Raw genomic sequence first — 19,796 nt, 5'->3', positions numbered from 1 at the left:
ACCTGTTGGAAACAACAGATGAGTGGATACCAAGACAAATTTTATGATATAGCCAGGGCTTTATAAAACTTTTGCTTAAAATAAATATTTAGAGCAGAAAATAAAATAGCATACTCATATAACAGCAGAACAAGCTAAAAATTTTGGAAATTCCTAATTGTATTAAGGCAATTATTTTTACATACTACTTTAGATTACAAATCAAATATTTTTTAGGCCCCACAGTCGTTATTATTTTGTAATTAAAACAAAAGAAAACTTTGTTGTGCAGGTGTTTTTGGTAACTTATAATCTGAATTAATACAAGCAATTGACAAATCTTATCAAAAATCCACCGAAAAAAAAATTCACCGATAAACCACATATCTGTGGCTGTGCAAAATTAGTGGCAATAAGTTGGACAACATTCGAATTTGAAATTCAGTTTCAATCGGTTTGTCGTTTAATTCACTAATCTCGTTTCCTCCTAAATAATACCAAAAGTGCTACATTTTGAATATAGATAGTTAATAGAAATATTTAAGTGTTTTTAACACTGATAACGGATCAAGGATTAATACAAGTGAAATAGTGATTGGAAATACCAGAAATTAAATAAAAGTTATATAAAATGAATGGTATGCAACAAAAATAATTAATAAAATTTATAAAAACTAAAGCAAAAGATCTCACAGGAATTAAAATAAGTGCCAAAAAAAAACATAAATTTATCATTTTAATGAACACTGTATTGCAAGATATTAAAGCACATGGTTGATTTTTTTTTGGTACAACAATATGTAAAATAACCTTTGACATTTGCGGCGTTGTAAATTACAAAATTTATGTGAAATTAAAGGATTTTACAAGTGTTTATGTATGAATGAATCATTGTAAACGGACATGGTTATTAAATATTTAAAAAATGTGAAATTTAAAGATAAAGAAATTATAGAAAAATATGTATGTATATCAACTTATTTTTAGAACTATGAAACGTATCAATCTCAAGAGTTATCAAAACGCTTAATCAGTTTAATTTCAGTGGAAAGTTAAAACATAATGTATAATCGATTTGTACGTGATCACGATTGTAATGAAAGATTTGGTTTGTTTTTTCATTGTTGAGAACGTCAAACTCCTCGTATCAGAAAAAAATTAATGAACCGAGATCATAAAATAGGGACATAATTACAAATTTCAAAATGATAAATATTTTCAGTTTAAATACAAAACCATTTCTGGAATTTCAGATAAACCTTAAAAAGATATATTCAATATTTTCTTTAGGGAATGATAATAGACCACTTTTTCCATCAATGTCCAAAATGACTTGTTATTTTATTTCTTAAAAGTTAGTCCTGATGATAAATTACTAAAAATTCAAATACAGAAAAGGATACAAATATGTATATGGAGTTGTAATAAATGTAATTCTTTAAATATTCAGTTACTTATATTAACAACAATATATAAAAACATTATTAATTAAATTCTGAAAATAAAAAAAAAAAACAAAAAGTATTTATTATTATGATATTGACAAAACAATGGAAATTTTGGTTTAATTTTTACCAAAATTGTCTGGCCCTCATTTCTTTTGTTGGATATTTCTTGTTTTTTATTAGAGCTTCACAGCACCGATGTATTGAATCATTTTGAGTGCGTATTTCGCGATGTCCAATTCCCATTGGTTTTCTATGAGATTTGGATCTGTCGTTTGATCAGGCCACTTCAAATCACATACCTCATTGTATTGTAACCAATCGGTTACAACCCTAGTGGTTTGTTTCGAGTCTTTGTCGTGCTGGAATCTCAAATAAAGGCATATTCCCCAACAGTCCCACACCATTATATTGCCATCGCCAAACTTGACTGTATTACAAATGTTGTCCCATCATCGCCTCTTAAATTGTATTTGGATTCATCCGAAAAGATAACAGTATTCATTTTCTGTTTCGACCAGTTTTTAGAAGTAAGAGTTTTATTTTCTCATGGCAATAGCAATCAAGCCCATCCTCATTTGCCCTGCTGCTAACAGTGCGAGAACTATTTTCCATTATTAGATTATTGTAATTTTAGCGAATTTCTCAAACTTCCTTGCTATTGAATTGTCTTGCCTTCCAAATAGAATATTTATCGCCGATCTTCGTGTGTCGAAGTCGAAGCGCGAAAAAGCTTTATACGGGAAACGCCTTTGTACTTAAGTTCTTACTGCTCCCGGTATAGTAAACGCTTTTGATCATTCGTTAAAAGAGTAAAGGATAATGCTAGTTCCTCAATTCCGAATCTTTTAAAGAATGACCAAACATTCACATTCGATAAAACTAACCTTTTATCTGAATTATTCGCAAGTAATTCTCACTTGCCGGAAAGTGATCAACTTCTGCCCGTACTCGAAACAGTATTAGTGACTATGCCAAATATATTCTTTCGAGTTCGTGCTGTAAAAAGGCTTTTTTCTGATCTCAACGTAAATAAGTCTCCTGGGCCAGATGGCATACCAGCGCTGATCTTGAAGCAGTGCTCTTTGACGTTAGCTCGTCCATTAGCTAACCTTTTCAGCACTTCATATAGTTCCGGCGTATTTCCTGTATGTTGTTTCGTATAGGACGCTCTACGGGACACTTGCTAGCCTTCCTATCGGAAAAATAGTGTCGTTCCATTCACCGTTTCGTCGAGAGTGTTGGCTTTAGATAATTCCAACGCGTTCGAAGAGTGTGGTATGGTGCAATTTTATCTATCGATTTATATCGAGCTCTCTCAGAGATCGCACTATACGAGTTGTTATAGATAGGATCTCATTAAACGAGTTCTAGATAAATTCAGGGGTACCGCAAGGCTCCGTTCTAGCTCCTCCTGTATTGCTTATTTTTCTAAATGATGGAAAACATGAATGATTCTCTTAATCGGAACCTTCTGATAATCTCTGAATGGGTTCGTGCGAAAGACTCAGTGTTGCATGTTGACTCAAAAACAAACGACATTTCATGTCGTTTCATCTGTATTTATGGATGGTGTAAATATTGTGGAATCAGGCGCTCTTGATGTTATATACGGGATGGACGCTGGTCTAAACACATTTTTCAAGTGTCGAAAGTGTGTTTTGGATTTCAGAAACGGTGTAGGAATTACTAGACTCCATCTGATCTCCTCACTATTTACACCACCTACATCCGACCGAAATTGGAATACAACTCCCATATATGGCCGGTACTTCAAATTCTAATTTGGGGCTTCCGCATACCGCATACAGGAGAGGGCAAAGGTGATTATTGGTGACAGTGGGGTGAATGTGGGCTGCGTTTCACTGTTTTATTGGTACTACAATGGAATGTGCTCTGATGAAATTAGAGAACTTGTTCCTGAAACCCGCAGATTTTTACGTAACACACGTTTTTCATTAAGAACTCATCCTTTGTAGTCGATTGGCCAGTGGACCGCCAGATTGACCGGCGAACAACAGGAACAATTCATTATTTAGCCGTACAAACTTGCCGCTTAAGTGTTTCCTGTCATTTTCAATGTAGAAAATTCAAATCGAATGTCCACAAACACCACTCCCTCTTCCCTCCCTCCCACTACCTATTTTCCTAGTTCCAACACAATGCTTTGTATGAGTAGGGGTCCTGAGTGCTGGTCCAAGAAAAAAAATAATAACTTTGAACCCTATCACTTGTTAACCTTGTTAAAAGTTTGTAAAAATATCAGTATATAGTAAATGAAATGATGGATACAATTTTAGAAAATTTAAATATAGATTATAGTTGAAACCTTGGCACTTAACCTTAGTTTTTAGTTTAAGTTTCTGTTTTTAAACCTAAAAGGTTATCTAAGTTTATCTGAGATCAACAATTATAAATTATTTGCAAAAATGCGAAATTAACAACTCACAGAATTTGAATATTCTTCAGTATTCCTATAATATAACTTAATTTTTTACTTTCCTCCACAGAACATACGAGTAAAATAACTGTGATATTATTAATAAGTTTGGCTGCCTTGGCATTATGTCCCATTCCACAAGCGACAGCCTCCTGCATTTGGTATGGGCATACACATCAAGAAGGACCACATTGGAAAAACAAGGTATATAATGGCGAAGCTTTACCACTAAATAATGCCGAAGCTGAGGCTATTTTTAAAAGGAGATGTCCAACTTTGTACCAAGAATACAAAGGAGAGGATGGACAAGGTATTAAATATAAATTATAATTTCTATATGTATATCAATTTAATAAAAAAAATATATATTTTACAGCTGAATTGGAATTATGTTGTGATGCTGCACAAATTGTTACCATGGACCAGGGTATCACCCAAGCGGATGGTGTTTATTCGCGTTGTCCCACATGTGTTTTAAATATGGGTTTAACAATTTGCTCTATGACATGTGCCAAAAATCATAGTCTCTTCTTGAAACCCTACACCAACATAAATAGCGCCAATCAAGAGTATGTTGAAAGAATAGACTACAGGGTAGAAGATACATTTGTGGAGAAAGTTTACGATACCTGCAAGGGTATACAACACTCTCAAACGGGTAGACCAGCCATGGATTTGGCTTGTGTTCCCTACAATGCTCGTTCATGTGATTATCGCAAATGGTTTAACTTTATGGGTGATGTAGAGATCAATGAATATGTGCCATTTCCTATAAATTATATATTCCTAAATGAGACCTCAGATGAGGACCGTCTATCACTGTTTCCCCTGGAATGTTCCAAGGCCTATGAGAATTCACATGCCTGCGCCTGTATAGATTGTGCAGATTCATGTCCCTTGAGTGAGGTACCCATAGCCTATGAGGATGTTTTCCGTTTGATTGGCCTGTATGGCATAGCAGTATTTGTGGCCATTGTGGTGGCTTTAATGGTTTTTGAAAAGTGTCGTTCCAAGCTGCATATACCCCGTTGTTTTGCAGGTTTTGCCTGTGCTGATCAAGTGCTTTATAAATGTTTTCGTAGTTGGGGTGCGTTTTGTGCCAAAAATCCTGTTTTGGTTTTAGCCATTTGTTCTTGGGTTATTGGCGGTCTGGGCTATGGCATTACAAAGATGCAAGTAACCACGGATCCGGTGCAACTGTGGGCCGGCGAAGAAAGTCAAACACGTCAAGAAAAGGAATACTTTGATTCACACTTTGGTCCCTTCTATAGAACAAATCAACTTTTTATCAAACCTACTGATACTTCAGTGGTAAGTTAAATTATTTATTTTGTAGAGATTTTTCTAAAATTATTATTTATAATGGAAATTTATCTGTAGTTCACCCACAACACCACCGATGGCATTGTAACCTTTGGTCCGGCTTTCGAGAAGAGTTTCCTGCTTGAAGTTTTCAAACTACAAGAGGCCATTGAAGCTATAGGCATGGAAGATGGCATTGGCTTAGACAAATTGTGCTATGCTCCTGTTCTTTATCCTGGAGAAGTTGGCACCATTAAAAGCTGTGTAGTCCAGTCGATTTATGGCTACTTCCAAAATGATCTGGAGTTCTTTGAGACTGAATATGAACAATTTGGTTATACCGTCAACTATTTAAATCATTTGGAAGACTGTTTAAGGTTAGTAAAGGTTTTTTAATAAAGCAAATTAACACAAATTAGTATTGAAACGAAATTTAAAGAAATAGCATTAGCATTCCCTTATAACCGCATCTGATAAAGCTTCCTTCAAAGAATAATTCGGGTCCGTATTCTGTGATATTGAGACATTCAACTCGTACCTATCTCATTGGTTTGTAACCATTCGCTTGCAACTCACTGTAATTTGAAAATAATATTCAGAATTTGCTGAAATTATAATGAGATTTTCCCGAAATTTTGGTAGATTTATTCAATCCGTAGTTTTGAATTAAATAATCTCTTATCGTATAAGTAGGCTCGAATTTAGAATCTTCATAATTTAAAACATTTATCAATTTACATCCGTTGTCTCCTTCCAGTGTACCCATGATGGAAAGCTGTTTTGGTGCCTATGGCGGTCCCATTGAACCGGGTATAGCTGTTGGTGGCATGCCAAAAGTCAAGCCTGACGAAGATCCCAATTACCTACTAGCAACTGGTTTGGTTATAACATTTTTGGGTAAAAATCAAAATGATGAAGATCTACTGGAGCCGAATTTGGAATGGGAGAAACGTTTTATAGAATTTATGAAAAACTATACCAGCAATAAGCTCGATGTAGCCTATTCGGCGGAACGTTCTATACAGGATGCTATAGTTGAACTGTCCGAAGGTGAATTCTCCACTGTACTCATCAGTTATCTGGTGATGTTTGTCTATGTGGCCATAGCCTTGGGTAAGGTGCGCAGTTGTGTGGGTTTCTTTCGGGAATCGAAAATTATGTTGGCTGTGGGTGGCATTATCATAGTGTTGGCCTCTGTGGCCTGCAGTTTGGGTTTTTGGGGCTATTTGGATGTGGTCACCACCATGTTGGCCATTGAAGTTATACCATTTTTGGTGTTGGCCGTGGGTGTGGATAATATTTTCATTATGGTGCACACCTACCATCGTTTGGAACGTCAAAAGTATGAAAGTGTTGCTGAGGCTATTGGAGAGGCTATAGGTCAAGTGGGTCCCTCTATATTACAAACAGCTGCTTCGGAAATTGCCTGCTTTGGCATAGGTGCCATTTCTGATATGCCTGCGGTTAAAACGTTTGCCATGTATGCTGCTGTAGCCATATTTTTTGACTTCCTATTCCAAATTACCGCCTTTGTGGCGTTAATGGCTTTAGATGAACGTCGTTATGAATCGGGTCGCTTGGATTTGTTCTGTTGCTGCAAAATGGGCAAACAGCCGGATGTGGATAATTCGGTTAGCATTTTGCAGAAATTCTTCACTAAGTTCTATGCTCCTTTCTTGTTGTCCAAGTAAGTTATTATATTGCGGTAGTAATTGCATTGTATTTATTTCATTAAATTATTTGTTTAATTCTAGACCCATGAAAGTAATCGTTTGTTTGGTATTTTTTGTGATTACCTCTTTGTCTTTAACGGTTACACCCAATCTGGAATTGGGTTTGGATCAGGAAATGTCTATGCCTAAAGATTCTCATGTTATTAAATATTTCCGTTATATGAATGATTTACTGTCTATGGGTGCTCCCGTTTATTGGGTTATCAAACCCGGTCTAGACTATACGAATCGTTCTCATCAAAATTTGATTTGCGGTGGTGTGGAATGTAATAATGACTCCATGTCGGTCCAGTTATACACCCAGTCACGTTATCCGGAAATGTAAGTATACTTTTAAATTAGAAAAATAAGAAAATATGAAAAATTACAATTCTTACTGAATTTTTCAATGTAAATATTTCAAACCCACTGTTCGTACTGAGTTCAAGTATTTTATGGAGATTAATTCCAATGCTTCTATTATATTTTCAGCACCTATTTGGCCCGTCCTGCTTCATCATGGATTGATGATTACATCGATTGGTTAGCTATTGCCGATTGTTGTAAGATGAACTCAACAGATGGAACTTTTTGTCCCAGCAGTAAGTTGTATACAAAATATTGAAGAACCTAATTATAAAAATAATATTTTATTAAAATCTAGATTCCAAATCAGACGAATGTCTACCCTGTAAACGAGATTTTATGGAAGATGGTTTGCGGCCAACTGAATATACTTTTAGAAAATATCTACCCTATTTCCTATCCGATTTGCCAGATAGTGAATGTGCTAAAGCTGGTCGGGCCTCATATGCAGATGTAAGTTTAAACAAAATAACACAATTTCCAAATAAAATTTAAAAATTTCTTTAATAAAAGGGGGTTTCATACTTGAGAGAAGCTAACCAAACTTGTACATTCTTCATTTGCGATCCAACACAGTATATAAATTCTAGATCGTTATAGATATAGCCATGTCCGTCTGTCCGTATGTATGTTGAAATCAACTTTTCGTAGCTCCCAAATAACTTAAAAAATATCGGGACAACCTCGATTTTTGACCTATATCTGGATTACTAAGTCATTAATATAGACAATATGGATATTTAATGATAGATTTTTCCAAGTCCATTGCAACGATGGACCTACAATTGGTCAAAACCGTGAAAAATATTTTTTTACCAAAAAAATGTTTTTTTCACAATTAAAAAAAAAATCGATTTCGGAAAATAATTTTTTTTTTTTAAATTTTTTTAAATTTTGTTTACCTTAAAAAATATTTAAAACTTGTATTTTAAGTATAATTTTTTTTATTAATAAATTCTCATCACTTAAGGTAGGGTCACATGGCAAATATTTGCTCAAAAACGCGTAACCACTTTTTTTAGCACAAATTTGTTTGACGTGTTTACTCTTACAAGTGTTTTGTAAGATCAAACAGCATCAAATAAAATAAAACTAAATAGTTTATTTTGAATTATCCAAAGTAAAATAAATAATTCAAATATGTTTTATTTAGTGGTCTTTACGTAAAATATTTGTCATGTGTTTTTGGCAACTGTTTTAGGTCTTCTTGCGGAAGTATTTTCGCAAGAAGATTTTTAGAATATCAGTAAATCTACTGCAATTTATAAGGACCAAAAATAAATATAATATAAAATGGTTGATAATACAATGGAAACTTTTCCACTTATGAATTTTTCTTTCAGTGCTTAAAAACCATTAAATTTACCCTCTTATTGAAAATTATCTCAATTTGATTAAATTCTAACCTCAATTTAACACAATGTCTTAATTATTCTGTTTTCTATTTTTGTTTGCAGGCTGTCATCTACACTTTGGATAACAATGGCAGCAGTCATATATTGGATACATATTTTATGCAATATTCCACCACCTCTACCACATCCCTGCAATTCTATTCGGCCTTAAAAGAGGCTCGTCGTGTGGCCAGTGAAATCAATGACATGTTTAAGGAGAACAATGTGGATGCCACCATTTTCCCCTATTGTGTATTCTTTATATTCTACGAACAGTACCTGACCATATGGAATGATGCACTGTATTCTTTGGGAATATCTTTACTAGCCATCTTCCTGGTGACGTTCATTATAACAGGTTTCGATATTATATCCGCTTTACTGCTGCTCTTTATGGTCCTGATTATATTGATTAATATGTGCGGCATGATGTGGTCTTGGAGCATAACATTGAATGCCATTTCGCTGGTTAACTTGGTGGTTTCTGTGGGTATTGGCGTAGAATTTGTGTCGCACATTATACGTTCCTATAAAAATGCCGCTGGTACTACAGATGAACGTGCCCAACATGCCTTGTCGGTGACGGGCAGCAGTGTTTTGTCTGGCATTACGCTCACCAAATTTGCTGGCATTATAGTGTTGGGCTTTTCCAACTCGCAAGTTTTTGAGGTATTCTATTTCCGCATGTATTTGGGTATAGTTTTGATAGGAGCGGCTCATGGTTTAATATTACTGCCAGTGCTGTTGAGTTTTTATGGTCCTCGCGGTCCCCGTAAGAAGGATGTGGAGAGTTGTGATTTAAGTTAGAGGAGGGGGAGGATATGTATTGTTAAGTGCAAGTATTTGTAGAATTTAGTTTTAAGTTTAAATATGTAAGTCCTAAACAAATCAAATACAATATTACTAGTAGTTCTTTAGAATATAGAGGATTTTTGTACATAAATTTGAAAATAAAAATTATTTTATAATTTATCTATTAATAAGTTGTTATTTAAAAGTTTTCATATTATTCTGTGACATTACAATGGAAACTGTTTTTAAAAGTTTTCGACATTACAATGGAAACTGCTTTTGAAAAGTGTGTTCTGTAATTTCAGTTTTCAAAAACATGACCTTTTACCATTTTGAGCTTAATTCACTAAATTCTGAATTAAGATTTTAGTGAATTAAGCTCAAAATTTAATTAACCTATAATTGTGACAGTCTTTAAACTTTATACGAATCAATTTCTTATCAGTTTATGAAGTCTAACCAAAAATGATACGGATCCGAACAGGGGGCGTGACACCACCCATACAAAGTAAATAATTATTTTCGAATATCGGGAGAACTATCAGGCCTGTCACAGAATTCCATTCCGATCGAAAGTGGAATTAATTCCGCATTTTGCTTCTTCAGAAAAAGTAAATCGAAAATTTCTTTCGGAATGAAAACACTTTCAGTTTTCAAAGTGGAATTGATATTTCTTTGTAATTATTTATTTATCTAAAATTTTTAATCAGTTTCTGTACCAAAAATTTCACTTTTGTTTTAAAATAAAAAACGTTGTCAAATTAAAATCAAAATTATAGAATTATTAAATATTTTTTGAATTAATAAGTTTCACGGAATCTGAAGAACCTAAAACGAAATCGATCGGAATAAAAACTACGGAATTGAAACCATTCGGACAAAATGTGTGACAGGCATGTATAATCGTAAAAGTATCTAAACTTTGTATGAATATAGTTCTTATCACTGTACGGAGTTTGGCTGAAAATGGACAGAATGGGATTAGTGGGCGTGGTACCTATCATATAAAGTAAATAGTTATTTTCGAATATCTGGAGTACTATAATTGTGAATGTCTTCAAACTTTAGATGAATCAATTTCATATCACGACATGAAGTTTAACCAAAAATGGGAAGGATCGAAACCGTGGGTGAGTCACCTCCCATACAAAGTAAATACATAGGTATTTCTAAATATCATGAGAACTATAATTGCGAGATTCTTCAAACTTTGTACGAAAATGGCCTGGATTGGATTAGTGGGCGTGGCACCTCCCCTACAAAGTAAATAGTTAATTTCGAATATCTGGAGAACTTGTGAAAGTCTTTAAAGTTTACACGATTCAATTTCATGTCACTGCTTGAGGTTTAACCAAAACTTGGAGGGGTCGGAAAATAGGTGAGTCATCCACCATACAAAATAAATAGTTGTTTCTAAATATCATGAGAACTATAATTGCAAGATTCTTCAAACTTTGTCCGAATAGCTTTCTTATTATTTTAGAAATTTATATCTTCTTTATATATATAATTCTTCTGTACGTGTGTTAGTAACTGAACTCCTCCTTAACGGCTGGGCCGATTTCGATGAAATTTTTTTGTGTGTTTGTGTGGTTTAGATTCACAATTGACCTATATAGGTACAATGGGCGTGGCACCTCCCATACGAAATAAAAATTTATTATTGCATATCTGCAGTACTATTATAGTGGGAGTCTTCAAACTTTGTGTGAGCTATGGCAGAACAACCTTTGCAGGGACAGCTAGTTTTTTATAAAATATTTTCACATTTTTTTATTTTACTACTATAGAGGTAGCAAAGCGCAACGGGTTAATAAAATCGCCAAATTTTAATTTTTTTTTTTTAAACAATAGGTGTTTAATAAATTTCGTTAAAATCTTCTATATTTAGTCTGATTATATAAATATATACATCAAGGATTTATTGCAAAAAGAATCTCAAACCATTAAACGATGTCCGTGCATTCGCTCTATCACTCTCCAATTTCTCGCCATACACTGTTAGACAGCATCTTTGTTTCGGGGCATTAATGAAATTCAATTCTTTCAGTAGATCCGGTCTATTGACAACTTTCGGCATCCAACCATATACATTGGCTTCGGTATCATGTTTATATGATGTTCCATAGACAAATGGAATGTATGCAGCATGATTTGGAGGAATTTGCTGCTCATGGTGGGCATGTAATTTAGAGGACAAATGATGAGCTGCAAAATTGTTTTCGGAATTATTTATTGCCTGATTCATGTTAAAAAATAAATGAGTCAAACTAAATTTTTGCGAAAAACTTTCAGTTTTCAAATACAAATATTTCCATTTCACTTTTCTTTCGATACATATGTCGAAAACGGCAGTTATTTTTATGAGTTAAATTTTTCCATCTAGTTTCTTCATTAATAATGATTTCAAAATTGAAAAATACTGAGAAATTTTTTTAAAATTTTAATTCCAATTGGATTTCAGAAGTTTCGAATTTTATTTCAGAAATATCCATTTAAATTTTCAATTGAATTTCTGAAATTTTATTATTTCAGAATTTTATAATTCAGTTTCAGAATTTTCCAATTACATTTCAGAAATTTCCATTTGTATTTGAACTAGCTATATTCGGCTGTGCCATATTATACTTTAATATAAAAATTTTAATTATTTTTGGGTAAACTAAATTTAATTGTTTTTTCCAAAGTAGTTTTTTAACATTTTTTTTTAAATTTAAAAAGATTATTTTTAGTTTTTAAAATTTTTTTTTTAATATTTAGTGAAAAGAAATTTGTTGGTGAAAAAAAAATTTGGGTTAAAAAATATTTTTTCCGATTTTGACCCAATGTAGGTCCAACTTACTATGATCTTATATATGTCGATGCAAAGGTCTTTGAAATATCTATCATTAGATATCCATATTGTCTTAGTAATCCAGATATAGGTCAAAAATAGGTCAAAATCTAGGTTGTCCTGGGTTTTTCCTTATATCTCAGCCATTTGTGGACCGATTTTCTCGATTTTAAATAGCAACCGAGAAGAATTTAGGAGATATTGATGAATGAATCGTGTATGTAAGTTATTTGGTGGCTTCGGAAAGATTTCAACACACAGACGGACATGGCTATATCGAATCCGCTATCTATAACGATCCAGAATATATATACTTTGTGGGGTCGCAAATGAAAAATTTAGAAATTACAAACGGAATGACAAACTTATATATACCCTTGCCACTCATGGTGAAGGGTATAAAAAGTTGAATTGGAAATTTCAGAAATACAATATGGAAGTACTTTAATTTTGAACTTTTGTCGCTTCGTTTTACAAAATGAGGAACTTAAATTTAAACCCCTAATAGTTGTAACATAATAAGGGTTTTCTGAATTTAAAACTTTTCTCCTTAAACTCTTCAAAAATTTCAAAATTCTTTAAAAAATACTCACTATTTCGTGATGGTGTAAATCTATCCATTATGTGTATATGTTTATTTTGTTTATTTATCAACTCCTTTTCAAATAGATAATCCAGTTCTTTAGGCAATTCCACAAAATCCTCTTCCTTTGTAGTTTTCGTTTTGGCCTTAACGTCACTAGAACGAGTAGTATTTGAATTGGAACTCATTATCTTTATTGTGCTTGAGTAAAACTAGTTAGTTCCATTTGCTAGTAACATGAAATGGCAACTAACCGAGAAAAAACCACTGCAATGTAAATAAATAAGTTGTAGGTTGCAGGAAGACGACAACACAACCGCGATTATTATTATTATGTTCAAAAGTTTTGTTATAATTTGTAAAGATTACAGTAGTCCCCATAAACATGAGGCTGACATTTTTCAAATTACAAAAGTCAAATAAATTATATTTAAACAGGGCAAACTGTATACAGTTTTAATTCATGATGCTCATAAATGCTTTTCGTTTGTGTACTTTTAGCCACATTTATAAAAGGTACGCTGACAGGTTGAAAGGTAAGTGGTATTGGTACTGATGTCAGTGGGTTGTTTGGGCTTTGGTATATCCAGCAGTTCTAGGAGACTGTCCCGAACTAATGATTTTACCCATCATTTAGGGTGACAACTAGTTACATAACTAGCTACGTGAACCATTTTGATTACAATGAGAATGTCTAATAGCTGGTACAAAGTAGTCAATGCATTGGATTCACATAGTGGTTAAATAGGTAATTTGATCAGCTACATAACTAGTTATTTTAACATGTACGGGTTCTAATTGACTTCAAATAATCAGTTAAAAAGACATCATAGACAGACCAATAAACCATTGCTTGCAAACAAACCTTCCTTCGAAAGCTCTCCAATAGATTGCTTTCGGTTGGGTAAAATAACTACTTCTTAAAGTGCAATACAAAATAAACGTTTAAAGTGACTTCAATATAAGTTACTAAGTGACACTAAGATGACTATTGACACTCTAGATTACTTAGAGACACTTATGTGACAATTGTCTTCACGCTAGATTACCTGGGATGTATAAAGTAACCAAATGTCTTCTCTCTACACTACAAAGAGCACATACGTGCCAAATGACCCAAAATATATAAAGGAATACATTGACTACTTGCTTAACTGCTGGGTTCTGACTAAATGTCACTACAAATATAAGTTTTACATAAATCACGCATTGGAGTTTATTTTGGTATGTTTGTTGGTAAAACTGTTGCAAATAGTTTTTGGATAAATTTATTATTATGATGAACTCAATTTGTGCTACCACCAGCACGACACCCACCGTTATAACAAAATTTACGTTTGTTTTACGCCCGCAAAAAGTTTAATTTGTGCTTTTTTTATTAGTTTATCAAAAGAGTTTTGAGTTAAGTCCTTGTATTCGTATTAAGTTTGTAGTTGGATTTGGAACATTTTAGAAATTTAAACATTTTTATATCCTTAACCTTCGTAAAGTATATATATTCTGAATCTTTATAGATATCGGAGTCGATTAAGCCATATCCGTCTGTCTGTTGAAATCAACTTTCCGAAGCCCCCAAACAGCTTACATACACGATTCATACAGCAACATCTCCGGAATTCTTCCGGCTCGGTTGCTATTTAAAATCGAGAAAATAGGTCCACAAATGGCTGAGATATAAGGAAAAAACCAGGACAATCCCGATTTTTGACCTATATGTGGATTACTATGTCATTAATATAGACAATATGGATATCTAATGGTATATATATGTCAAAGACCATAGTAAGTTGGACCTACAATGTGTCAAAATCGAAAAAAATGTTTTTAACCCGAAGTTTTTTTTCGCTAAATATTAAAAAAAAATTGAAAAAACAAAAAAAAAATTAAAAAAACAATTCGAAAACATTTTTTTTCCAAAAAAATAAACCTAAAAATATTTAAAATTTTTATTTTGAAGTATAATTTGGTAAGATTCGGCACCACCGATTATAGATCTCTTACTTATTATTAATTATTAAATAGGTAAGATTCTGTTTTAATAGATAATAAACCATAATTTAAAGAATTTTACCCACCAAAGTCCATAGTTTCCATAGGAGGCTCACATTTTCTTATATATTTCTAGATATTTAGTATTTTTTGTTTACTATGTTTATAAAAGATGATTTTTTGGGTATTTCATTGTCGTGGTTGGCCAAATAGTTTTTAAGGTTTAATTTTGTATCACTTTTGTTTTGGCAATATTGTGGCAAGTGTGCTGCTTTGATTCGTACTTATTAAATTGCTATAAATGTGGTAAATACGTCAGAACACAGTGTGACAAAAAAGTTTTTATTTTATTAATATACTGTTATTTCAATAAAGGGTGATTTACACTGTCCAACAAATTAACACTTTTTGATTGGAACTGAATATCGACGCTATAATTCTAAAAGGGCATATTGAGTAGATAATTTTTGTAGAATAAACGTATAGTCCAGCTGGTCTGAGGTTTTTTTTTACAGTAAAAAATGAGAGAATTAATATTGTCAGAGCTTTCAGATCTGTCACAGAATTCCATTCCGATTGAAAGATTCCGATCTGAAGTGCTCCTTCAGAAAAAGTAAAACGAAAATTTCTTTCAGAATGAAACCACTTTCAAGTTTCAAAGTGGAATTGATATTTCTTTGTAATTATTTGTTTTTCTAAAATTGTTAATCAGTTTCATATAAAGAGTGAGCCGAAAAAAACTAATACTTGTATTAAGTTAAATAAAACGTAAACCTTAAAGCAAGTAAGAGAACTATATTCGACTATGCCATTCATCAAACAATTATTTTTGAAAATTAAAATTTTTTTTTCAAAATTTAAAAAAAAAATTTTTTAATTTTTTAAAATTTTTTTTTTAATTTGTTTCCAAAATTTTTTTAAAAAAAAAAATTTTTATTTATATTGAAAAAAAAATTCGGGTTAAAATTTATTTTCCCGATTTTGACCCATTGTAGGTCAAACATACTATAGCCTTATATACATCGTTGCAATGGACTTTGAAATATCTATCATTAGATATCCATATTGTCTATATTAATGACTTGGTAATCCAGATATAGATCAAAAATCGAGGTTGTCTCGGTTTTTTTTCTAATATCTCAGCCATTTCAGTCGGCCTAGGAGGTAGCAATTATATACATATTAAAACAAATATGTCCTTCTTTTCTGTTATAATTTAATAGTAAGTAGTATTATATACAAATATATACTTATTTTTAATATATTTTAATTGTAATTGTTACAAATCTTATGGATAATAATAACGATAAGCAAAACGTTCGATAAATTTCGGGCGAGGGCACGTTAGAACATTGTAATGCACTGGAATGTCAGCGGTTAATTTTTGCAAGGATTTGCGAGTTTTCTGTATCAGGTCACTGGCATCAAATTGTAGTTTTTGCGGCGTTGTCTTCCGCAATATTGTATGGACGAGTTGAGACCACACCGAGTCATACGAATTATTATCGTCATTTGCCTGCAGAGAGGAATTCAATTGGTTATCGGCAGTTAGATTGCTTAATGAATGATTATGGGCATCTTTGTTGGCCTTGTAGCTAGGCGAGGTTTTGTTTGCATGCGGTTTAGCTACTATTAAATCATCATTCTGATTATCTGTTATCTCAATTGCGGATTTTTGATTTTCTGTTTCCTTTTGTTCTGCTATAGATTTTTGTTGTTTACCACTTTCCACCATGAGAGTTTGTAGTTTATCAAAGGTATCAATCATACGCTTCTTGAACTCAACAACACGTTTCGCTTGGGCAAATAATTTCAATTGCTGTGGCTTACTGTGAGTTTCTAAGGGTAGAGCAAGTATTTCTTTGGCCTCTAGGAGAGGCTTAAAACTTCGCTGTTTCTCATTTGTGCCATTGATGAGTATGTTTAGCAGAAACGTTTGCATTTCAGAGGTATTTACCAAAGCACGTGTGTATTCTAAATGTAAGTCATTCACCTTTTGCCATATAAATTCATTGGCAGCATCACTTTCATCGCCATTAAGTACTAATAAGGTCTTGTGTAGCATTTGTCGATTGTCCTCATCAAAACTATGTAAATTTAATTCCATTAAGAGTTTAACATTGACACGGTATTCCTGCTGTAAACAGTAAAGATTCCAAAGGGTTTTTGTGGAGCCTTCAAATTCTTTTTGGGTAGCGGACCCTAATAAGTTGCTAATGTTTTTTTCAAACAATTGCAAACCCGTTATAAAACCAGGATCTAAGGTAAAATTTTTTAAAAAACTCAAAGTATACTCCAGCACTTGTGAAGGTGTGTGAGTGTTTTCTCTTTTGAAAGCAAAGAACTCCTGTAAATCGGTAACGGTTAACTGATGCCGATTCTCACGAGCCTTTTTAGTTACTTTCATCACTGGCGGCACATCGTTTTTAATACGTTCAAAGTTTTCGACCAGAATATCACCGGCTGGTTTATTGTCTTCATCGAATACCTCAATATCGACAGCCAAACTGGGGCTTGCAGCCGCTTTAGCGGGTGGTACTACTCTTTTACCCTGTTCCTTTTGATAGGCAGACGCTTTACACTCTGTAAAAGCTTCATTGTGTTGCAGTGTAATGAGTTCACGCTCTTTTTTAAGTAATGTAGAATCGCTGAATTGTGTGAGATCTAAACCCTCGAATAAATTTATTTTATGGTCATGACAACAATGCAAGGCAGACATATCAATAGGATGAGCCTCGGTATTAAAGATATAGGGCCCAGCATCGATTATACATTCGCCACCATCGGAGGTTTTAATAATATTCCCTTTGGCGGCATCGTTATGCAAAAAGTTATCATCATCGAATAGTAAATACAAATATTTGGTAGTTTCGGCCAGGAAAAATGATTCCATGCGATTTTCCTTCTCATGGGTAACCACATTGCGTATCTAAACAAAAATACAAAAATATATAAAATCACCCATACCACTCAGGGAGAATGCTATAAAAATTACTTACCGTAGCATAACCACAGCGAGTTTTAGCACTGTGCTCTATGGTCTTCAACATGCCCTCGCCAACTTCTAACAAAAACTCATTGTGAGTGGCTCGGTACAAATACATGGCAGATTCCACCAATTCTGGACGCAAAGGATAACTTTCTCGATTAGAGGAGGCCTCCCCTGTGGGTATGTTATAAAACTCTGGCAAGAAGCCATACTTACGCCAAACACTAGCATAATTCGACAAAGTTTTTATGGCCGCCTGCTTGTCGCCCACCAAACTTAAAACTCCCGGCCAAAATGCCTCCAGCGATTGAAAAACTGGCAAAGTAACCTGACCCTTATTCATGCCGGCCCACACATACCAATCGTCATGTCTTAAGAACTTGTCAATTGAAGATCGAGCAGCATGAAACATTTCCAATAATTCGGGACGCTGCAAAAGAATGGCTGCTTTGACCATATATTCAAACAGCGAGTCAACGCCAGCACCTATTCCAGAATCTAAGGCTGTCCAGCGGCCAGTTTGTACATCTATATGATTGCCAAACAACCCTATAGGGGAACGTCGGTTCCACAATGAATGTATGGCATTTAAAGCTACCTCTTCATACACAGGATTACCGGTTAATCTTGAAAGAGTACCGAATTCAACCAGTAAAGTTCCCACACCCGCTGTACAGGTTATAGAGGTTTCACCCTTTGGCACTCCATAACGTAAATTCACCGTACCATAAGGCATGCCAGTGGCGGTGTCAAAAGCGGGCAATAAACGTTTAGCCACATCTTCTGCCATGCGCAAAAGTGAACCCTAAAAACAAGAAATAATTCTATAAATGAAAAATTAAATTTGAAGCACTCTGACTTACCTGACAAGGCCATCCCTCTTCTAACTGCATTTCAGCCTTTTTGGACAGTAAATGCGCCGACAGCAAACCTCCCACTATACGTATGTTAGTTTCAAACACCGACACATTAATATCTTTGTCAAAATCCATTTTTTGCTCCAATACCTTGACCACTCTACGGAATTCACTGAAATTACCCATGGTGGCCAATGTGTCCAAAGCATCAATCATGGTCAATGAATAACTACCCCAGGTGTCAACTCCATCACATGTCAAAGGTCGCAGTTCATCGTAGTCGGAGGCATAACGCAAGTAGCCGTCGTAGGCATGTTGAAACATGCTACGCACTTGCTCCCTAAACAAATGTACAAAAAGTAATTTGGAGATTACCATTTTCAGTCATATTATTGGCCAACTCACCTTAATTCTAATTTTCTATCTTTGGTATAGTGCTTTAAGGCATACGCATTACTGTGGATTGTTGGTATTAGGACTAATATTGCTGGTATTATAAAAACTAATGTTCCAAAATATTGAAACAACCGATATAGCATTGTTGGCACAATAATTTAATTATATCTGTTTACATCGAGGAATCTAATCTAAAAAAAACAACAACAAGTTATTATAAAAACACAATAATATGCGAAAGGGTATGTTCAGTGAGTCAAAAGTGCCGGTATCTAATAGAGAGATGCCATATGTATCTATGAAAAATTCCTATACGAATTATAGTTATTCATTCATAAAAACTAATGGTAACAGTCGAAAGAATTAATTCGTTAATTCTTTTTTAAAATTGAATTCAAATTGTTCTTTTTATCATTCCTGAGGAGAATTTATCACAAAATAATTTACATCCAATTCAATTTGAGAAGAACAATTATAATATGTGTAAAACAGAAAAACAAAAAATTGGTGTGAGTTCTAGTTTAAAAAATTATGATTTTTAGCTGAATTCATAAGACAAATATTTATAGATATTTAGAAATGGTACTAAAAACCATTGCGTTAGAATAAAAATATAAATTTTAGGTTGCGAAATCGCTTTTAATCATAACACTCTTGGCCTGGCCCACCGTTTCGAAACTAAGGCTTTTATATGTTCTACGGTGGCACAAAAGTGATGA

At 33.6% G+C, this 19,796-nt stretch overlaps 3 protein-coding genes across 3 annotated transcripts; 1 reads left to right on the top strand and 2 right to left on the bottom strand.

Annotated features, from left to right (window-relative positions):
• Positions 1 to 476: 476 nt before the first annotated feature.
• On the top strand, positions 477 to 9,621 carry Npc1b (Niemann-Pick type C-1b). Its single transcript, XM_065508990.1, has 9 exons — positions 477 to 617; positions 3,935 to 4,174; positions 4,241 to 5,175; positions 5,245 to 5,543; positions 5,924 to 6,853; positions 6,921 to 7,220; positions 7,371 to 7,480; positions 7,543 to 7,697; positions 8,702 to 9,621. Exons 1-9 carry the CDS (start codon positions 611 to 613, stop codon positions 9,443 to 9,445), a joined length of 3,720 nt encoding a protein of 1,239 aa, XP_065365062.1. The 5' UTR covers positions 477 to 610; the 3' UTR covers positions 9,446 to 9,621.
• Positions 9,622 to 11,351: 1,730 nt separating this feature from the next.
• LOC135956882 (uncharacterized) lies at positions 11,352 to 13,034 on the bottom strand. Its single transcript, XM_065507483.1, has 2 exons — positions 12,857 to 13,034; positions 11,352 to 11,638 (listed from the first exon to the last, which is right to left on the bottom strand). Exons 1-2 carry the CDS (start codon positions 13,032 to 13,034, stop codon positions 11,352 to 11,354), a joined length of 465 nt encoding a protein of 154 aa, XP_065363555.1.
• A 3,000-nt stretch (positions 13,035 to 16,034) lies between these two features.
• Positions 16,035 to 19,291, bottom strand: Edem1 (ER degradation-enhancing alpha-mannosidase-like protein 2). Its single transcript, XM_065507026.1, has 4 exons — positions 19,087 to 19,291; positions 18,688 to 19,021; positions 17,835 to 18,629; positions 16,035 to 17,764 (listed from the first exon to the last, which is right to left on the bottom strand). Exons 1-4 carry the CDS (start codon positions 19,218 to 19,220, stop codon positions 16,124 to 16,126), a joined length of 2,904 nt encoding a protein of 967 aa, XP_065363098.1. The 5' UTR covers positions 19,221 to 19,291; the 3' UTR covers positions 16,035 to 16,123.
• Positions 19,292 to 19,796: the final 505 nt, after the last annotated feature.

The sequence above is a fragment of the Calliphora vicina genome, chromosome 4 (assembly GCF_958450345.1).
Source record: "Calliphora vicina chromosome 4, idCalVici1.1, whole genome shotgun sequence".
NCBI classification, from domain to species: Eukaryota; Metazoa; Arthropoda; class Insecta; order Diptera; family Calliphoridae; genus Calliphora; species Calliphora vicina.
This window is presented reverse-complemented; position numbering and strand designations above follow the sequence as displayed.